At 27.6% G+C, this 15,627-nt stretch overlaps 1 protein-coding gene across 1 annotated transcript in view; it reads right to left on the bottom strand.

Annotated features, from left to right (window-relative positions):
- Positions 1-15,140, bottom strand: part of LOC111612808 (multidrug resistance-associated protein 1-like) — a 38,197-nt gene extending 23,057 nt beyond the window's left edge. Inside the window, exons 1-7 of the mRNA XM_023354065.1 lie at positions 14,999-15,140; positions 8,213-8,389; positions 8,006-8,131; positions 2,570-2,707; positions 2,348-2,470; positions 2,127-2,188; positions 74-205 (exon numbers count right to left, since the gene is read on the bottom strand). Coding sequence (XP_023209833.1) covers positions 74-205; positions 2,127-2,188; positions 2,348-2,470; positions 2,570-2,707; positions 8,006-8,131; positions 8,213-8,389; positions 14,999-15,034 — 794 coding nt within the window. The 5' untranslated portion in view covers positions 15,035-15,140. The remainder of the gene's footprint in view (positions 1-73; positions 206-2,126; positions 2,189-2,347; positions 2,471-2,569; positions 2,708-8,005; positions 8,132-8,212; positions 8,390-14,998) is intronic.
- Positions 15,141-15,627: the final 487 nt, after the last annotated feature.

The raw sequence follows: 15,627 nt of genomic DNA, 5'->3' as shown, positions 1-15,627 counted from the left end.
AGAACTTATTGTGTTAGGATTAGTTAATGCTTAAATAGTACGTGATGATAAGAATATAATAAAAAGAACTTACGAAGTTATTTTTGGTGCTTCCTTTTCATGTCGCTTTCGAAATTTTCTAAAACAGTAACTAGCGGTAAAAGTCTCGTGTATTGGCGAAAGATCATTAAAGTCTATAAGATTTCGCAGTCCTGTACACAGAAGTCTTAAAAATATAATATAAATGCATTGTCATTATCATATATAAAGACATTAATCTAGTTTAATTATTTTATTAGATACAATATTGATATTTTCGTATAATTGACTACCATTAATTGTCATTAGTTTATTAAAATATTTAGAGCCTGATCAAAGAAATATATTTTACCGTAGACAGTGGCTAACTATTATTAAGCACAGTTGAACGACGCTTAATAACAGTATCGGGGGTACACATTAGACCTAGGCACTGTTTCTACGGGAAACTACGAAAGAACTTTTTAATTATATAAGAAAATTATTAATACTGTATTTTTATATTAATAGTTTTTAGCTAATCTATAATATATTCTAACAATTTAAAATTCTAAAATTTGCAGTTTATAAATGTTTAAATTCCTATACGATCATGAATGTGGAGAGCTAGTCCTAACCATAGGCCCCTAAGCCTAGAACCAAAATATGGCTCTTTGCTATTTGCTTGAGGGATTGAAATTTTTAATTGCATCATTGGCTATAGATCATCAATAGAAGAGTTCCGAAAAACTCAATTTTTTTTGAGACTGTCCAATTCTAATTTTTTTTTTTTACTAAAGATAGAAATATTATTATTATTTTCAACTATGATTTTATAATGTTTAACGTTGAAACTGTTACAAAATTATAAGATTTCATTCCATTGAATGGATAAACCTTTAACATTTTCTGGATTAGTTCCAAATAAGACTACTGTATGATTGAAATGAATTTGTTACTTTTACAATCAATTTGAAGCTAGTTAAATCATAATTCGGATAAATCTAAACCTAAGTTAATCATTTTTATCATGAAAGAAACATTTTGCCTGTTTTATTCGTTCATATTTGATGAACTTATTGCAAATTTTTGAATCAGAATGATATTAGTTCGAACATATTTGATTTAATGATGATTTCTTAATAACACACGAGTGACTCTTTATTTAAAAGCGTTTAAGTTGGTTACTCTTAATTAAATACGAAATTACGAATTAAAACTTATTAAAATAAATAATTAATTGTTTTGACATACAATATATTCATTTTAAAGCTAGTTCTAATCCGATCGGCTGATAAATATCTCTTTGTACTGTATTTATCAGGGTCGAAGAGATGTTATGTTATCAGTTGATAATATTTTGTAAGTGTTGCAACGAGCAAAAATGAATTCACTGTATAATTATATTCTACATTTTTATGTTTTCTATACTTTTTATAGCTATTGTAATTATATAAATCTAGCAACTGTTAGACAATGAATAAATGGATTGATGGAGTAAGGCAACGCGACACATGAGCGATCTTCCAAAGAGTGGTGCCTCATGGGAGAAACTCTATGAGAAATTGGTCCCTATTTAGATGTTAGACACGTAAAGAAAATCCAGAAAACTTCCGTGGAGACAGCCCGCTGTCACGTAAGAACACACTACCAACCACCTAGTGTTATTCACTGAACATTTGTAGTTGATAGTTGTTTAAGTATTGAGCTCACCAGTGTCCCAATAAACAATAAACCTAAGTTTATTGTTGATATCATCAGAAAAGTTTTAATGGTATCGAATAAATTACTAAAAGTTTAATTATTGCTCTTTACTCTGAAAGTTACTTCTCCAAAATAAACATTTACGAAAAAATTAATAGTAATAAAATTTAACTAAATCTTGAACATACTTAAAATGTTCTTATGATTTCGTATTCAATTTTTTTATACTAAATATTCCATACGACAATGAACACGTTATTGATTGAATTATACAGTACACTAAATTATATAATATATCCTAAGTTTTTATATTTTATATAAGCTATTAATTTATAATAATGTTTACAGCAAAATTTTATATTCGTGTAAAGGCTCGTCAAAAATTATTTCGAAAATATAATTAAAAGAGAAAGTAAAAGACTTACTCGGTACACCAAGAAAATAATAATCTTGAGAGGAAAGATTCTTCATCCAACGGACAAACTTTCTGTTCAAAAGTTATTAATTTTATAGATTTAATTTCAATTATTTTATAAGAAAATAAAATAGTTAACGCTACACTAATGTCAGTACGTTATTTCATAGAATTTATGAATAGATGTTAACTTAACATAGATCTATGTTTATGTATTCAGACTGTAAATACCTTATTTGTATCGTACTTGTAAGGGTAATTATCTCTGAAGCTCGATAGGAACAACTGGCACACGACTAACGGAAAATAAATCATTTCCGTTATAAAATAGAAAATATTTACAAGTTCGGAATCCTAAAAAAGAAAATATTATTTCAGAAAAAATTGATTTAAATTTCACACAAAAATCAGATTTTTTTTATTTCATTTTAAAAAGTTTTATTCATCACTTACGTAGAAAAATACCCGGAGAAGCAAAGATCTGTAAGAGAAGAAATTCGCGATGGTTAGAAGACCCCAAAACAGGAAGAGAGTGGCCGACGAACGTTTTCCCAATCGCCTATAGCTTTCTAATAATATTAATGCAAAACTCTAAAAAATAAAATTCTCATTAAAATATAATAAAATATTTAATTCCGTAAACATAAATTGTTATTACGAAATGCTCAAAGTATTTTTATAATTAATTTTTCTTTTCGAAATAAATAATTAATACAGTAAAACCTCGATTATCCGGACTAATTGGGGATGAAGGTAGTCCGGATAAGGGAAAATCCGGATAATCGAAACAAATACTTTAATTTGTCTTTTAATGATAATACAACACGTTTTCTTTTCGATAATATATCAGTAATATTAAAAGTAAATACTGTATTTAAATCGTGATCAAATTTTCAAGAAACAAACGTTCGTATTGAATTTGGACTACTACTAATCAACGCTAACAGACTACCTATTGTTTAAAAGACCTCTAGTGGCGCAAGAAGACGGATTTTATAAAATAAAAAGCAGTTGAAACTGCATTTTTATGAATAAAAATTTGACAAAGTATTTATCGTTTTATGACGAGTAAAATTTTTTCGTCGCGTTCACGGCTTTTAAGTAATGCATAAACCTTCGAGGCGCGAGGCATAGGCAGTGGCCCACGTCGTCCATGCCTTACGCCGCCCTTGGTCATAGAAATGATGTAATTTGAATATAAATTATTTATAAATACGTATGTCAAGTTATATTTTTATTACGACGCAAAATATATTTAAGAGTTTACGACCACTGTTCTGGGTGAGACGTTGTTGAAACAAAAAAAGTTATGCATTCCATCACGTACATAAACAGTGTCGTAATTCGCCAAGTGCAAATCAGCAAATTTGTAAAATTTTTGTTTATTTTGAACAATCCGGATAATCGAAAATCCGGATAATGGAAGTCCGGATAATGGAGGTTCTACTGTATCATTATATGTATAAATACACAATAAATTAAAAGAAAAAAATCAATTTAATCAGTAATCGTACATTTCTTTAGTGTTTAAAATATGAATTCCTTACATTTATTTTTTCCTTTTTATTTTTTCAATTAAACATTACTTGAAAATTCCAATAAAACTGGTTAATTATTCAAATAGATCGACTTCAATCAACCAAAACAGATAAACTTTAGAGATAATTTAACTTCTTATTAAAATAAAATAGCATATTGTTAGATTTGTTTAGAATAAATACAGGAAAACAAAATTGCAACATCTATAAGAATTTATGCGAATGCTATAAATGATTTTTTAATAGCATTCGCATAAAGAAATCATTTATAGCATTTTGAATTATTCAAGATGTCAAGATGTCAAATGCTTAAACTGTAGTGGATATTCTGGAATTTCTTCGAATATGAAGCGACTTCATAGAAACAGAGAGCATAGGAACACAGAAAGAAAAACTTCTGGATAATTTTGAATGTTAGAGATGACAGCTAGGGTCGATAAAGGCGAGCAAGTTCTCTTGAAGACTTTGTATTTAGACAATATGCAACACGCTTCTGTTATTTTCATTGCAAGCTCTTTACTAAATTACAAGTTGTATTTTTCATTGCAAGCCCATTACTGTTTGCCTCTAATATCAGATCACGTGAAAGAACATCTTCAATAGTGCTACGATATAGCCTAATATGTACAGTACAATATGTAAATTGGAATAAATATCATTGGCGTACTGCGAGGTTTGCTGACGAAACTTGACTCTGAATAAAATCATAACATAACTACCTAAAAACAACAGATTAGTCACCTTCAAAATAAAAGCAATGTTTTTTCAAACATTACAAGATACAACTCGTTATTATGGCTTGGGATAGGATTAGTCGTACAGTAAATCTGGATTCGAGTTGATTACTATAAGGGATTACAGTATTTAGATGCCCAGCGATATTTAACTGAAATTTTACATCTAGTAACTGTTCCGATTTTTCGAGAGCATGGAGTCCATTTCCTGTAGGGTAACGCACGCCCTATGTTGCCCATGAGTGCATTTAATATATTCAAGAACAAACATAAGTGTGTTGTCATGGCCAGTCTGTTCGTGTCGTCTTTCCACATATTAAACATGTTATATAATGGGCGAAGTTTGCAACAATATCCCAGTGGTACAGTATATCAATAACTGCTATACAATCATGACATAGTATCACTCAGATGGCTGTTGCAAAGCTATTCCATCATATTCAATCATATATTGCTGAGTGCGAAGATTCAAAACACATTACTATCTCCTAACTTCAGTAATGAAAATGTTAAAACTTATACACCGACGGTAACATGGTAGCCTAGTATTAATAACTAACTAGTAGGCTAAACTAAATCTTAATATCGAAAATTTATAGACAAAATTATTTCCAGCAACTTTCAAACCGTATTAAACGCGGTTTAATACGGTTGGTTATTAAACAATTTGTTTGAATGTCTGTTTTGCTACACTTTATGGATTAATGACTTACATCTTTTTATTGTATTATATAGAGATGCTGACTTTTTCATGGACGAGACACACTTGTATATTGGCCATAACCTGTAGCCAAGGTTTTAGGATGTCTCCAGAATATAAACCAATAGGAAAGGAACACTTTCAGAAACAGGAATAACATTATTTGTGTATATCTCACTGTGTTATGTACTAAAGTTAATTGTATGCCGTTTTATTGATCATTTTTTCTTATTTTCATGAAAGTTTTAAATTATTATTACCAGTAAAGCAAGAGGAACAAAATGTTATCAGAATACTCATAGTTAATTTTATCTCATATCAGTTAGACTTTTTAAACAAAAATGTGATGACTTTCTTGCTATTTTTGATAAGCATTAGGCAATTTTTGGCTACTTTTGAAGCACTTTTGACAACTTCTGATTGAGAATATATGACAACTTCATACCCTTCACAAATACAATTGGTTCATTGCCATACTTAAGTTTTTCATGTATTAGTTGTCCTTATGCACGGGACATATGCAATGAATCTTATAAATATAGTATATATAATACAATACATAATACAAAAATATTAATAGAACAGTTTTTAAACTAAACGATAAAATTAATAATCTTAATCTACTTTAGATGAAAATGAAAATCTTTGCGAGTAAATTGCTAGAAATTTAAAAATTGTCAATTTAGTCGCACATTCTGAAATCTCGTCAGTGTTTTGCCAAAAAAAAAAGTAACATCGAAGGACAGATTATAGCCATTAGTTGGCACTTTCCTCGAATTTAAAGTCAGCAGAGAAAACTCCAAAAGCTTTCTAGCACTACGAAACAAGAAAAAGCTTTTCGGAAATATTTCTCAACAATTTTTAAGAATTTCTATTAGAAGACGAATCTTGCATTAATTACAGTATTGCTACAAAACTTATTTACTTAAAAAAGTATATATTGACGACGACAGGCTAAGTATTATGTAAAACGCTTCAGATATAGCAATTTTCTGATAGCAATTTTTAAGTGAAAATTGCTATCAGATATAGCAATTTTCACTTAAAAATCTATCGAAGTTTTATTTGCTTGAACTTTCGAAATATGAAGTCAAATCTTTAACGATACTTTTTAATTCTCGAAATACGTTTTTATTTCGATTGCTTGGAGGCAATCGCGATAAAATGCAATTTATTTTACGAGATCTTCTGAAGAAGGAAAAAAAATACAACTTAAAAGATGAATAAAATCAATTATTTTCCAAAAGTTTGTTTATTATTTTTAGAACTAAAAAAGTAATTTATTAAAGACTTTTAAAATGAAAAATATTTCGAAAAATTTAAATATTATTAAGCTTAATATACTGAAAGATTGCTGAAATGAAACATTTAAAAAATTCTATTTTGAAAAAATAGCAGTATCAAATACGTAAGATACATATTAACAGTTTGATTAATCAATCCGGAAGATACTGTTTTTTTTTTTTTTATTGTCACGCAAGAAGGCACAACCTTTATGAGTTTAATTTTAATAGGATTTTAATTGTAAATTTAATAGGATTAAAAACGAGAAAAATAATTGCTGAAACTCTTGAAATGAAAGCATATCGCATTGGAATTACGGATTTCATAATTATAAATCCACTCAAGATAACTATAAAAACACAGAATAAATCCCATACTTTTTTTCAAAGTTATATTGCCATACTTATCTTCATTTTCATACAATTTCTCTTTAAATTATTAAGAAATGTAGCAAACTTCTTTCTATTTTGTTTATAAAAACTATAGAGAAAAATTGTAAGTTAGGTCTACTCTTTATTAATCTTATGTTCATGTTTATAGTCGTAATTATTATATAAGTGTAAAGCCTGAAATTGAATTGTGCCAAGTTTTAGTTGCCACTGACAGGAGTAAATGAAATGTATTTAAAAAAAATGAGAGCACGTCAGCAATCAATCATTAAATAAATTAGTCCCTAAAGAACTGTAACTTGATCTAAACTATAAATGGAAACTAATGACTAATAAAAAATAAATATTTTTGCTTACTTCTTTCGAATTGCTTGTAGGAAATAAAAATAAATACATGAATATATTTTTTAAATTACATTTAAAAATTAAATAAATGCGTATGTATTTTTGACATTTTCAAGGTTTAAATGGTAACATGAGAAAGTTTAAATTCCACGCAAAGTTATAATTATATTAAATTCTATTTAGAAAGTAACTAACTATCAATATATTATTGAGTACTGTCAATAAATTGCATTAATAACGCATAAAGAACCAATTAAACAGAGTTTTAGTTATTTTTATGAATGTAAGATAAGCCAAGATTTTCGAAAGATCTATAAATAAATATCTTATTGATTAAAGGAAACTATTATATTCAAATTATTACTGAATTATCAAATTGAATTCAATTGTAATTTGCTAACTGTGTGCCAAAGAATATCGTATTATTGAAGAATTTGTACTGGATTAATGTTATTGTTCTGATTTCTTTATTGACTACTGAGGCCCTTATTATTAAAAGAAGAGTGGATTTTGAGTTAACCGTTGTGACAAGTCTAGTAATAAGTGCCTCATTAACAAATAAAGAAATCAGTAGATACGACTAGACATAGTGTAAACAGCAATAACATTATTGTTATTATTATTAGGCTATATTATTTCCGTTGCAAGAAACCTATAGCAATTCACACACAATACAAAAGGAAAGTAGATAAAAAAAATAAAAGATTTAAAAATTTATATTAAAGCCTTTACAAGATAAAAAAAATCTTTATTTTAATACGTATTTCTAATAGTCATATTTGTTTTTCTTTTTTTATGATTTTTACATAATTTTAAATTCAAATCTCACAACCATATTTATGCATGTTTAAAATAATATATATTGTAGTTTAAATAATAAAATAATCCATAAAACTTACAAAAGTAATTATTTTAAGTAATGAAGAACAAATGAAAGCTAAATCTACTGGCTCTCCTCTCAAGTAATTCATGGTATAGTGGCATAATTTGGCTACGCTGATGAAGACTAACAAAATACAGAGAATCTGAAAAATATTAACGATTATCTTATTTGAAAACAATAAAAATATTTCAATAAAAATAGAATATGAAATAAAAAAACTTACCAATTTTACAATATTTAGGAACCCCCATGGTATAAAATATTTCGTCCTTTTTCTATTTAGGTATAATTCTATCGGTCCAAACAGCCATAAAAACGAACAAGGAACCCAAATTAATACCGTCGCTTGAAAACAAGGCGTGAAATCTGGAACATCGGCATACCACGTGACACGCAAATTCTAAGAATAATAATTCATTTTAATATGTGATAGAGGTTAATGTGCAAGTCCAAAAAAAACAATCTATTAATCTAACAGGTTTCAATCCTGTTTCTCAGACGTTACCCTTAGGCAGAACTAACGGATAAATCTGTCACTGACATGACATCACTCAATTATTCCTTCTCCGATATCTATTGTCTGTTATCAGATACAATTTAAAGATGTTTCTTATTTAATATTTATTTAAATAATTCTATTGTAAACCTGTTACAATAATTCTGTTTTAAAGTGCAAGAGCGGAGTAGATAGACATTTTTAATAACAAATCGCAAGTTACGTCCAAGTCGTAATATTTTCTAATTTTATGTTAAAATAGAGCACGGAATATCTTCAAATAGTTCATTTTACGAAATTTAATTAATTATTTATTTGTTCTTTTAATATTACAAGACTTTCATTTTCAAACGGTGATAGAAACTTTTCATTTCGTTACATTATTGAGGGATCTTTAATCAGAATAAAATGCCTGTTATAGTTAAAAAGTACTGTAATATAATATTTAAATTGAAATACTTTGCATTATAACATACTAATGGAAATTATATTTACCATCTTTTAAACTTGAACCCTTCATTTAGTAGGCCTGTATAGTCTAACATAATGTATAGTCTGTAAGTCAATCGCCTTTGTACTTTGAAATAAGTCTTGTTTTTGTTTTTGAAAAGAATTTCAAAGCAATTTAATGGCATGAATTATTATATAATAGACCTGTCGTTGATTTCATAAACTTGATTAATTGACTAAATTGCAAAACATGAAGTTTAATAGATAACTAAATGCTAGGTTATTATAACTAGCAAAATTTATCTTATCTTACAGATTGGTAACTAATTATATAGGCCTATATTTTTTTAAAGACAAATATTAAGTGATGTACCTAAAAAGCAGATGATCTTACTAGTAGAAGAAGGACAAGCATTTTACTATATACGAACATCTTTATCAAATAATATTCGTATAGAAGGTTGTTTCTTGGCTTTAACAATTATCCAGGTTCAAAAACTATCTTTTCAGCATTGCACGAGTGCATGGCTTATGGGGCATTCATTTAAAATTCATTAATTCATTCGAAAAAGGGGCACGTTTAAAAAGCATGGTTCTGTAGCAATACATAAACTTTCTCCGTCTCTTTCTAGCACAAAGATGAAAGGAATCATTTTAAGAAGATTTAGCATAATGTAATGTAGCCTACAAAGAAGCTGTCTGACTATAAAGGATAAAAACTAACATTGCATAAATTAATATAAAAACAGCTAACTTTGTTTTGCTATAGCAGATGATTAAAACATCTTAGTCTTGGTGCAGCCGAAAAGCGCTTGTGAAATGTAGATGCTTGCTTCGCGTGCATTTCGTTTCGTTTTCCCGCAAATTATAAACATTTCGCAGTATTTTTCTTCAGTACTGTATAAGGCATTATCGCAGTGCTATACCAATTAGCAGATTCCATAATATTGCTCTTTTGTAAGGATATCGGCGTTAAAATTTGTGAAGGTCACAGTTTAAATTTTCGTTTTGTTCTTGTTTAAAAATTTTACTTATTGCCATGAAACTTCCGCACGTTTTACACGTGTTTCTTTTTAAATTAATTTATTTATTTTATTGTAAACTTTGCAGCGAAACTAATGCACCATGTAGATTATGCATATTATCATGTATGCTGGAAAGATCTATTTTGCTCTTGGATAAGTGTTAAAATGAACATCATATATAATCATAATGTAATCGTATAGTAGTGTAAATCCCTTTATACAATTACGAATTCATGCAATTAAAAAAATTCGAATATTAACGACTTGAATTAATATTAAATTTTTTCTGGTTAAAAGAAATCAGTGTAAAAGACTAGTAGAAGGAATAACAAGAATTATTAAAAGTGAAAGACAGAAATTAATGATTTAAAGATAGTCGAAAATGAAGAGTTCGGTGTAATTGAATCACACAACGAAATGAAAGAATCCGTCAGATAAATTTCTGTAGAAATTAATCACAGATGTTATTGATGATTTGAAAATAAGTATTAGTCCTTTCTTAGATATTATTTAAATTGCAAATTTCATTCACTGTATTAAATAAGATAATTTGAATTCATGGGATTTGCATCTACTAACACACGAACTGTCATCTGTGTTAGTAGATTTAAATTCAACGAACACATCTGTTGTAACTAGAAAATAGAAACATAACTATGTATCTCATTCATCTGTAGTTAGCGAAACTTTATGTTAATTATAAACGTTTCTGCAAAAAAATAAAAGGTAATTTTTATATAAATTTTTCTTATGTTAAAATATATTATTTATTATTATTATTATTTGAAGTGAAGAAAATTGTGGAATTAAGAATATTTCTTACACTTCAAAAACCTTAAAGTAACTTATGTAATTCCCGATTTTTCTGTCACGTTGGCTTCGTTTAAGCTTAAGTTGAGCTCACTAATACCTAACTTTCTTTATATAAAATTTGAATTTACTCTCTACAAAAAAAGGTCATTTTATTCGTATTTACATCACAACACGTAATACATATTTTTAACATGAACAATAAATTTATATAAATGTTTCGTAATAATATAAAATATAGTAAAAAATTATTTATTTATCCTTGAAAATTCTTTATATTCGAAAATAAACGTGAAGGGCAATCCAATTGCCGACTACAATAGTATACTATTGTCTGCCAATTAGATTGTCCGTCACTAAACTATAAATTGTGTTAAACCGATTATTTTATTAGCATCTGGACAATTCAAAAAGTATATTTATATTAAATATTAAAAGTATAAGTAATTCAAAAATATTTAGGATAAGATCAATAGTTAACGTTTCGTGGCATTTGATAGATAAGTCAACTATTTGGTGCGTGGAGTCACGGTTAAAAGGAACCAAAACAAATTATCACGTGGCACGGAAAGGTGGAGGAGGGGGTACGACTCGTCGGATCGAGGCAGATAATAATGACACGTGTTTCGCACGTGAACAGTGCGTGAACATCTGGGAAAAAATCAATGAAAACGGTGATGATATTTCCCTTTCCCAACCAAATCGATTATTGTGAAACAACATTGGAAAGAGAGGATGCGTTATTACACACGGTTGTGTAACGACATTCTCGTTATTTTAATTATAAATGTAAATTTTCCGTGTGATCTTTGGTATTTAAATGTTTTGTTATTTAACATCTCATCATATTTTATTTTTTTCAACGTATTAAATGCGTATTAAATAAATTACACAAAATTGAACATAGAAGCTTTTGATAAAGATATAACTTATTAATGAATTTACATTATTATTATTAGGAATAAGCCCTATTTAAAGATGTAGACTAAAGAAAGGCAGGAATGAAGAGATGAGTAAGTGGATAAAGAAGATAAGGTCTCAGTAGGATACTGAGCAGATAGGGTCAATCAGACAGTATGAAAAATACAATATTTGTTCAGAAATGTTTACCCACTGGCTTTCCGCGACAAAATAAAAACCTATAACATTACAAGGAATGGTAACATCCAACGTTTTACAAATAAATAAACATTTTTGCTTCACTGTTGTGAAAACGGTAACAAAAAGATAAAAACTCAATACAATATTTAAATAAAATAAGTTAACTTATGATACTACAAAAATAAATAAGCTTATGTAATTGATGCAAATACAGACTACAAGGTGTTTACATACAATTTATATTCAGATACGATGGTAACATCCAGTATACATTATAAGATTATTTTTAAAATATTTATAAACAAGTGTTTTTATAACATTTTCATTTATGTTTAGATATGATTTAGATATTTTTACAGTCGAAGTTACTTATATAAATTATGAAATTGAAATTTAAGACTTATTTAACGTACTATACAATTTAATATAATGAATGAAAACAATTATTTTTATCAAATTATTTTATTATCAATAGAATTTTATAAATGAAAACATAATTAGAATTGAATATCTGTTTTTTTAAATCAATTTCTTTCTAATACTGTAATTAAAATAAATAATTTAAATTATTCATGTTTTAAATTGATTTAAATTATTTCTTTTAAAATTATTTATCCTTTCTTTATAAATTATCATTGATTAATTTTAATTTAATTTAATTAGATCTACAGATTTTCTTATGTTTTTAGGCCTATCCATAAGAAAAAAGTGGTAGAAAATAACTTTTTAAAAAAAAAAGTATCTAATATTATTTTGAAATAAATGAATCAACACAATCATAGATTTAAAATATATTTATCTAAATGATTTACAAAGAATATCATAGGGTATTTACAATTGATTCGGCGGTAGGTCTATCAATTCGCTTTCATTTATCTTTAAGTTTTATCTATGAATACAACAGATAAACAACTACAAAAGTTCTAAAGTTTCAGGGATTTTATATCAAAAGATAAAAGAGTTCTTCCTTAAGTCAAATCTGGTACAAAGATTAAAAGCTATGCAGATAAATACTGTGATTAATACGAGATCTATTATTGAAAGTATAACGCAACATTTTATACTCTATATCGTAAGTTTACTTAACGGTTTAATAAAGTTTTAGGTCATCGAATATAACTACTAAACTAATTAAATTTTTAAAAAAATTATTTGTTTTGTTTAGGCTATATATAGCTTATACGTATCTTTTATACGCCGTAATTCTAAAAATACGGTAGATTTTAATTTAAAAAATTATAATGCTATAGAAGAAAACAAAGAAATTAATTTTCATAAAAAAGAATTTCCATTCTTGTCTTAATTATTAGTACAGATTTATTATTTAGAAATTGCATACTTGAAAACCAAATGTTTATAATTTTATCTTCCTTTTTAACTATACAATTTATCATTTATTGTTTTATACATTTAATCTTTAAGAATGACATTGAAATTTTTGAGTGAAACACAGAAATAAAGTATAAGAATAGATGGAAAAACCTTCCCAAAATTTCTTTCCTGTTTTTATGCTTCAATGATTTATTCTTGAATTATAACAAGAAAATCGAATTTCTGAAGAAATTTAAAGCTATTTTATAATACTTTATGTTTTTTACATGCTCGGATTTTTAAATAAAAAAAGCCTTTATTTCAAATATAAAAGAAAATTTAAATAAATTATTTTTAATGTCTACATTAACTTACAAAGCGTATACAAAATTTTCGACATTGTTTCACACTTAAATGTAATTTAGAGTAATAATCATTTACTGAAAAAACTACAATAACAAATTACAATAATTGTAATCCATTAATGTGTAAAAAATACATTAAGAAAGGAGTGTGGCGAATACAAGAAGAACTAGTATATAGCAACAATTCTTTCGGCAATTTTTTTGAAAGAAAATTACGTGATGATAACCTTGTCAACCCTTTCCTTATACTATTTAAATGTATAAAAATACGTTTCTGATTAATTAATTACAATACTACAATATAAAAAGGAACTATGACAATAAATGTAAATTTAATTAAATTATAAACTAAATGTAGATAGCGGTTTTTTTTTTATTATTTATTAACGATTATCTCACAATTCAATTGACAAATCTTAATTTATTTAAACTTATATAGTAACGAGATTTTCAGATATTAGTCACAGAAGATAAAAAAGATTAAAATAAATTGGTCATATATTTGATTTTCGTTATGTTTACTCAACATTGAGCAATCTATAAAAACATTTAAGAATACTTTAAATAAATAAATAAATAAATAAATAAATAAATATTGTTAAAATTAGTGTACATTCGATATCTTTTCATCCCTTAATAAATTATTCACGAACGCTTTCAATTTGGAAATAAATAAACGGTGATAAATTTTTATAGAGAGAATATTCTCACAAACACGCATGAAAATTTTAAAACAAAGTAAATTACTGTTTTAACTGATTAATTATTGATCTCAAATACTCTAATTTCGAATATTTTAGAAGAAATACGCCAATGAGAAGATGCGGAAGCCCAAATCTTTGAATTAATCTTCCAGCCGATCACAAAAAAATAATCGGTTCTTTTTAGAAAAGTACAGCAACTAGTTTAAAATTTTTTTAAAAAGATATTCTAAAGAAGTTCAAGCAATTATTTGTTCTAAGAAGCGATCTCCAACGAGTTTGAATCTTCGAATGTGGTTCGACGCGTTTTGTATTAGAAAAAAAATACAAAGAATTCGTTATATATATTTTAAGACCCGAGTATTAAATAGATGCAACGGGTTTTGTTGTTTGTGCATAAATTTGAAAGGAACTGTACATTATCCAGTTGATTCTTCCTTCTTTAGCCCGGAGCTTTCAGAGATTGCATCAGCAATGAGTAACAGCCACTCGGCGTTACGACTTGCTGGACTGCGGCTTTGGTATCGACCAGCGAGTGCTGCCATCGACGTCTCAGAATGCTTCTAACGTCAACCCCTCGACCAGACGCCTGTATCGATCTAATAAATCCATTGATAATACCGAGGACGAGTCGACTACTAGACTTAATATATTCGGAAACGATCGACTGTAACGTAATTGTTATTCTAGAAGCGCTACGTGACGACACACTACTATTAAAATTAGTGTAATTTATGATTAAATACTCACCCAGAACTCGGTACTACAAAATTCTGCCACTTTCATTTATAACGATCTACTGGTATTATGGTCTTCTATACAATTAACCACGTGACCGGCGAACGCACTCTAGCGGCCGTTAACGGTTCTAATTTTACTCAGGTTATCCGACACGCTAACAGGAAATGAGAAGGATAAGAGCGAGGATTCGTCCATTCGGCTTCACTTCCGGATGTAGAAGTAGACTCGTCTTCGAAGAGGAGTGTACGTGTAGTCTTTGTACAGTACAGTCGATACCTGTACGGTTGTCTTCATAGTCTTGAACGAGGCCCGCCTGTTTGGGTTGCATGAATCGAGACTACACTTTCTATTGTCTCAATACCCAATTGCATACGATCTTTTAGTTAAAATATTTTGAATGCAATAAGTTTTGAATATATTTCTTTTATTTTATGCCTAAAATTGCATGAAAAATATATTTTTTAAATATAATTTTTTAAAAGTATTTATACTTCTAACACAATAGATTCTTTGTTGTTTCTTATATTACACAACGATAAATTGCGTGTAACGAGATTTAGAAACAACAATGTTACATAAACGTATCTAAAGTTAATTGTATGCCGTTTTATTGATCATTTTTTCTTATTTTCATGAAA

This window comes from Centruroides sculpturatus, unplaced genomic scaffold (genome assembly GCF_000671375.1).
Source record: "Centruroides sculpturatus isolate CEXI.00-Female unplaced genomic scaffold, Cexi_2.0 scaffold1765, whole genome shotgun sequence".
Classification (NCBI taxonomy): domain Eukaryota; kingdom Metazoa; phylum Arthropoda; class Arachnida; order Scorpiones; family Buthidae; genus Centruroides; species Centruroides sculpturatus.
Note: the sequence above shows the minus strand (reverse complement) of the source record. Positions and strands in the feature narration are given on the sequence as shown.